The following is a 6,000-nucleotide window of genomic DNA, read 5'->3' as shown; positions in this document are numbered from 1 at the left end:
TAGGAAAAATTAGGAAAGGGAAATCCAAAACTTTTTTTATATTGTTTTGTTGCTTTTTTTTTTCAATTTTGTTCTCTTCTTTCCATTTTCCTTTTTTTTTTTCTTTTAAGATAAAAGGATCAAAAGACAAATGTAGAGAACCCAAGGATTAAACAGAATTTATATTTTTATTTCAGTTGAAAAATAATTATTTTAATAGGCTTCAAAATTTTGATTTTACAATTTAATGATGTCCATTTACTTTTTTTTGAATAAAAAAATCTATGAAATTTTAACTTATATTTTATTTTTCTTTAAAAAAAAAAAAATCTTGGTGGCGGTTGCCACACGTCATTCCCTCCTTTGCTCTATGGAAACAACGGTAACCATACAAAAATCTGAAAATCCTTTTCAATATTTACCGCGAAAACAGGATACCAAAACTCTCAAAAAAAATAAAAATTCTAAGATGATTTCCCTCGCACAAGCTCCTCCGCTTGTCCACGGACGACTCCACCATCTCCCTACCAAACGTCGAAGTCCATTCACCGTCCGATCATCGTCGAGTCTCCAAGAGATCAACAAGGCGGAGGAGAGGGAGCTGAGGCCGGAGCTTTACGCGTCGGTTCCGTTCCCTCCGATAAAGGCGGCGAAAAGGGTGGTACTGGTGAGGCACGGGCAGAGCACGTGGAACGAGGAAGGTAGGATCCAAGGGAGCTCTAACTTCTCGGTTTTGACTAAGAAAGGTGAAGCTCAAGCCGAGACTTCCCGCTATATGCTCATCGATGACTCCTTCGATGTTTGCTTCTCCAGGTCTTCTTTGCCGCCATCTTCTGAATTTCAGTTCAATTTTCATTCTGTTTGGTTGTTTTTAAGTATTTTACTTTCAATTAATTACCTTTTAATTTTGAAAATACGTTGGTAAAAGGATGTACTATGGAAGAGTTGGAAGTGTGTATATATATGGATAATTTAGGAGTTGAAATTATTTTTTTATTGAAGAATTTAAATTTAAATTTGATTTTATGTAATGAAAAATGGATCTTTAATAACCGGATTATGCTTGGATACGTTCTAAAATTTAGCTATTTGCTTATTTTTAATTAAAGAAAATGGCTAATACTATGATGTTAATATAACACTTGTTCAGGGTAATTCCAGAAGATTTCTTTTCTTTTGAACTCTTACTTATCATCACTTGGCTAAGGTGGGCTTTCTTTCTTATTTCAGCCCTCTCATTCGTTCAAAAAGAACAGCTGAAATCATATGGGGAATTCGAGAGGAAGAGATTATAACAGATTCTGATTTGAGAGAAATTGATCTTTATTCATTTCAAGTATGTTTTGCTCAATCTGTCTCGTATTTCTGTTTAATTGAAACTCACAATGCACATGTATACTTTTGGTTAGAAAGATTTAATGTCTTGTGATGATTTTTATCTCAGTTTATTGGCGGATTTTAGGGCCTCTTAAAGCATGAGGGAAAAGCAAAGTTTGGTCCAGCTTATCGCCAGTGGCAGGTTGATGCTGCAAATTTCAACATTGATGGTCATTATCCGGTCAGAGAGTTGTGGGGACGTGCCAGAAATTGCTGGACTAAAATCCTTGCTCATGAAAGCAAGTCTATTCTTGTGGTTGCTCACAATGCTGTTAATCAGGCTCTAGTTGCAACAGCAATAGGTACTGGTCTCTTTCTCTGTTATGGTTACATGTTAGTATGCAAAGATAGATGATCATTGTTAAGCTTACTCTTTTTTTTTTTTTTTAATACTTTTACCTTTCCTGATGATCAGGACTAGGAACAGAATACTTTAGGGTTTTACTTCAGAGCAATTGTGGTGTAAGTGTGCTTGATTTCACCCCACGGATTGAGGGAGGGTCTCCACATATCTGTCTTAATCGTTTAAATCAGGTATGATATAAAGTTACTTTTAAAAGTTATTGGACTTTTTAAACTTTGTTCCTTACTGGCATTAACTTGCGGTGGATTAAACCTTTAAATATGCTATAGCAGAAATAAGGTTTCTTAGCCCAAACCAGAATGATTCTGCTAACTCAGCAGCTGATTGCTGTTTTGAATTTTTGTTGCTTTTGTATCATTTCATTCTCTTTCCTCACAGCTGATCATTTCTTGGTTGATGCGTGCTATAAATATTCAAACAAATGGATGTTACTTTAAATCAGGTTATCACACTTGACTATGCACATGATCAGTTTTTAGTTGAGCTGGACTTCTGAATTTATGGAAAGAATTTTCCTTTATGCAACTGCAGTAGGTCTCTTTCAATTAATTCATTTATTTTCTTTGGTGAGAATTACTGCTACGTAGGTCACATAGTTGGTTGTGGCTTATTTTCCAATATGGTTGAAATATTGTTGCAGACACCAAGTTCACCTGTTGCTACTGGGAGCTCTGGAGGAAGAAAGACCAGCAAGCGGATCATACTCATTTGTCAGGGATCCACACAGGATACCGAGGTATGGAAGCAATGGCTTGGTAGATTGCCACTTGTTTTGTAATGGGTGATATGTATAGCCATAAGTTGCATGAAATGGTGCTCTCAAATTCAGACACATTCTCTTGCAGCCTGAGACTGATATCATCTACCAGAGAATTGTCCTTGGGACTAGCATACCTATAAGCCTTGTTGATTTAGTGTTAATATATTTCGTATTACAGAGGGAATGCAATGTGAATAATGGTAAATTAATTTTTTGTTTGCAGTCTGTTGTATTACTCTATCATCATATTGGGTTAAAATCTCATTTAAAAATGTTGCGATTAATAATCATTACCTTTATTGATCCACAGGCTAGTTTGTCCATCTCAGGTGATCCGCCAATGAACATGCTTGGGGTTATACAGGTACAAAACTGACACCATCTCTATGGATTAATAGTTGAAAGTCATATTATCTAATCCTTTCAGTGGGTTCTTAACAGGCCCAGAAAAATGCAGAGTTGCTTCTTGATCTGAAAGTGAGTGCCATAGTTAGCAGCCCAACGAATGCCTGTGCTGAGACAGCCACAATTATCTCCAGAGTAAGCTCATCCTCATTGTCTTTCAGTCAATATGTGAGAAGTCATACTCTGCTTTGCCCCTCTCTCGCACACTCTTGATTAACTAAATAAATGAGATAGTGCTAGTATTTGAGTTCCATTTAAGAGTCCCTTTTGTCCCCTAATTCCAAAAATCTGTCTATATTGTAGGTGCAAGAGGCTGCTGATTGCTTGGGTGCGGATTGTGTGCCTCGTTATGTGGAGATGGGGAATATACAGGACCTTGATGTTGCAGAAATCCTTCGGCAATCAACAAAGGCAGGATATCTGAGCTTGACATTTTAGGATATCTCTATTTCCATTCACGTATTTTCTTCATAGAGATTTGGAGGAAAAAATTTGGAATCTTAATTATGAACTACATCTAATTCATGCCATAACAATGATTGATAAGGGCAAAAGGATCCTTTTGCTTCATTTGTTTGTGGTCAAGAGCTTAGCATGAAGACTGGCTATCTGCACTTCTTTATTAAACATTGCATGCTGAGAGACTTGTCTCAAACGCACTTTTGGTGCTATAAAAGTGTGATAAGCAGCTCTATTCTAGTGTTCTGCAGGTGTTGTTCTAATCGTTCACTTTTACCTGTTCTGCAGGACACAATTGATGTTTCATCTCTCCGCCGCCCTGGTTGGTTAAATGGATTAGAGGATGGAGTCTTGTCAAAACTATGGGAGCAATCTGGGCGAGCCTGGAGTTCATTATTGACAGAACTATCCAACGAATCTGAGAAAGAAAAGATCATTGTTGCTGTTGGTCATCCCGCAGTGCACGTAGCAATGATGGGACACTGCCTAAATCTGAGAAAAGAATGGCTAGGATCATTCCATCTCGATGTGGGGAGCATCAGTGTAGTAGATTTCCCTGATGGCCCTCCTGGTAGAGGCATTATACGGTGCATAAACTACACTGCCCATCTAGGGAGATGGTCTATACCAATTACAAGATCAACAGTGGATGATGAATCGTTTTAAATGTGAAGATGTGTAAATCTGACATATCTCGTAAAGCTTTGAAATACTCATGATGTATATTGGTTCAATTTGTTCAGTAAGAATGGAAACTTTTTACTTCACTGTTATTTGGATTTAGTTGAGATACGGAATGAGAATTGCATCTACTGCAGAAGTTGGATTAGGCAGCCAAGACTAGGCAATGAAGCTACGGTAACGCATGCTCATTAAATAAATTCAGAATCTTCATTACTGTAATATGCAATTAAATGAAAGCAAGTCAGCTGGGTAAAATGAGAATTTTGTAGTCCATTGGAAGCTAATGGGCTTTTGCTTTGGTGGACTCTTTAAGGTCTAGTCCGTTAAACGAAGCCCCATGAACGAAGCAAAGCAGCGAAATTCACCGGTTTGGGGACCAGGGTTTTGCTGAGGTTTTCGGGTTTCCGATTGAGAGAACATAGAATGGCAGCTACAATTGCATCAAGATCTTCTTTTCTTCGTCCAATCTTTAGAACAACAACAACAACGAGAACGAGAATCCCATTTTCAGTTCCTAATCCTTCGCTTCGCTCTAATTTCAATCTTCGCCAAACCCGGATTTCGCCTCCTTCTCTTTCTCGGTGCTTTTCTTTTTTTATGTTTCTTTGCGAATAGAAGAAACGGTTTTTTTTTCCTATGATCTAATTGTTTCAGAATTTGTTTTTTTTTTTTGGTAATTTTCTGAAGGTTGGTTCGGCGAGAACTGAGCACTCTTCAACCGGTTCACAGTGCAGTTGCATCGGCTTGCCTTGTTTCCAAGCTTCCCCGTGATGCCAAAAGTTGTGCTGAAGGTATCTCCATTTTTGCTTTTCTGACATTTTTCGGTTTACGCGCTCTGTTTTTCCATCTTGGTTGCTTAGAGAGCATATTTAATTAGGTAGTTTTTTCCGAAAACCTCAAACTCCAAAGTGAATTGTTTAGATATCTGGATTTACTGCTGCGGATGCCTCATTCTTACTGGAACTAATTCTTTGCTGAAAATTCTACAATTTGAACTAGAGTTAAGCTATCCTTAGCATTTTTTGTTCTTTGCCTGTCCCTGTGGATGTTGGCTGGGTGGGAAGATTTGCTTACATGCTTTTGTACCTTAAGCCACTCAGCAGTAGCCAGCGAGTTATCATTGATGGAAGCCCTATTGATTAAATTTTTAGCCAGTTGGTCATAAATTCCAAAGCTCATCCTATTAACACTTTAGCAACTATGGGGGCAGTGCATTCAAGCATTGCATTCTTTGGACTAAGCTCTGTGTAAAATCCATTTTTGAAGCAGAAGGTACCTAATTGGTTAATTCAGTATCTTTTAGTGTTATTGGGAGGCATTTCATCTCCTCAAGATGCTAATCTGGTGTAAATGAAAGTTTGCTGTCTGGTAAGGACACTCTTGTCATAGTTAGATAAGTAGCGTTTCTTAAAAGAAAATAAAGAAGGTAAAAGATGGGATAATATTTGCTTGTACTGTCTAGATGTTATCATCATTTTCAGATCATTTGGCAGATATTAAATTCATTGTTCTTATGTGTATAATCTGTGTGTGACTTTATCTATGATTTGTCTTTTTGTGGTTGACAGGTAGGTTTGCTAATTATATCAGTCCCATCTAGTAGCAAGTGCTTGTAGAGGTCGGAGCTTTCTTGTCTGAGTCTAGTGGTGCTGCTTACTTTCATTCCATTAGTCAGAATTCAGCTTTTAAGGGTTCAATTTGCTGAATGTGTTTTTTTACCCACCTTTAATCAGTAGGGGGGTTTTAAGTAACTTCTTGTAATTCTCCTCTTTACTTTGTGATGATTTTAATTTGCATTTGATGGTTCTTTTGCTACAAATTTCTATTAACATCATCTGAATAATTAGAGAAAAACCCATAATAGTATGCAGTTTTGACCTGTTGGGTTATGGTTATGATGGTGAATGGTGATGAATGCCTCAATTTAGTGCATAAAAATGAGATGAACATGTCTCTGTTGCCATCGTAATTG

At 37.4% G+C, this 6,000-nt stretch overlaps 2 protein-coding genes across 2 annotated transcripts; both read left to right on the top strand.

Annotated features, from left to right (window-relative positions):
- The first annotated feature begins 402 nt into the window (after positions 1–402).
- LOC110412668 (phosphoglycerate/bisphosphoglycerate mutase family protein) lies at positions 403–4,111 on the top strand. The gene is made up of 9 exons (XM_021423263.1): positions 403–792; positions 1,210–1,315; positions 1,442–1,658; positions 1,772–1,890; positions 2,361–2,456; positions 2,791–2,844; positions 2,922–3,020; positions 3,189–3,296; positions 3,633–4,111. Exons 1-9 carry the CDS (start codon positions 449–451, stop codon positions 4,008–4,010), a joined length of 1,521 nt encoding a protein of 506 aa, XP_021278938.1. The 5' UTR covers positions 403–448; the 3' UTR covers positions 4,011–4,111.
- Positions 4,112–4,351: 240 nt separating this feature from the next.
- LOC110412669 (PPR containing protein) lies at positions 4,352–5,847 on the top strand. The gene is made up of 3 exons (XM_021423264.2): positions 4,352–4,609; positions 4,716–4,819; positions 5,597–5,847. The coding sequence occupies exons 1-3, from the start codon at positions 4,452–4,454 to the stop codon at positions 5,626–5,628; spliced, it is 294 nt and encodes a 97-aa protein (XP_021278939.1). The 5' UTR covers positions 4,352–4,451; the 3' UTR covers positions 5,629–5,847.
- Positions 5,848–6,000: the final 153 nt, after the last annotated feature.

The sequence above is a fragment of the Theobroma umbraticum genome, unplaced genomic scaffold (genome assembly GCF_002168275.2).
Source record: "Theobroma umbraticum cultivar Fairchild unplaced genomic scaffold, ASM216827v3 scaffold_95.0, whole genome shotgun sequence".
Taxonomy (NCBI): domain Eukaryota; kingdom Viridiplantae; phylum Streptophyta; class Magnoliopsida; order Malvales; family Malvaceae; genus Theobroma; species Theobroma umbraticum.
Note: the sequence above shows the minus strand (reverse complement) of the source record. Positions and strands in the feature narration are given on the sequence as shown.

Coding starts and splice junctions, on each gene's coding strand:
- LOC110412668 (XM_021423263.1), top strand. CDS start 449: ATGATTTCCCTCGCACAAGCTCCTCCGCTTGTCCACGGACGACTCCAC. Junction 1,659..1,771: donor TCTAGTTGCAACAGCAATAG/GTACTGGTCTCT, acceptor CCTGATGATCAG/GACTAGGAACAGAATACTTT. Junction 3,297..3,632: donor TCCTTCGGCAATCAACAAAG/GCAGGATATCTG, acceptor CCTGTTCTGCAG/GACACAATTGATGTTTCATC.
- LOC110412669 (XM_021423264.2), top strand. CDS start 4,452: ATGGCAGCTACAATTGCATCAAGATCTTCTTTTCTTCGTCCAATCTTT. Junction 4,610..4,715: donor TCGCCTCCTTCTCTTTCTCG/GTGCTTTTCTTT, acceptor AATTTTCTGAAG/GTTGGTTCGGCGAGAACTGA. Junction 4,820..5,596: donor TGCCAAAAGTTGTGCTGAAG/GTATCTCCATTT, acceptor TGTGGTTGACAG/GTAGGTTTGCTAATTATATC.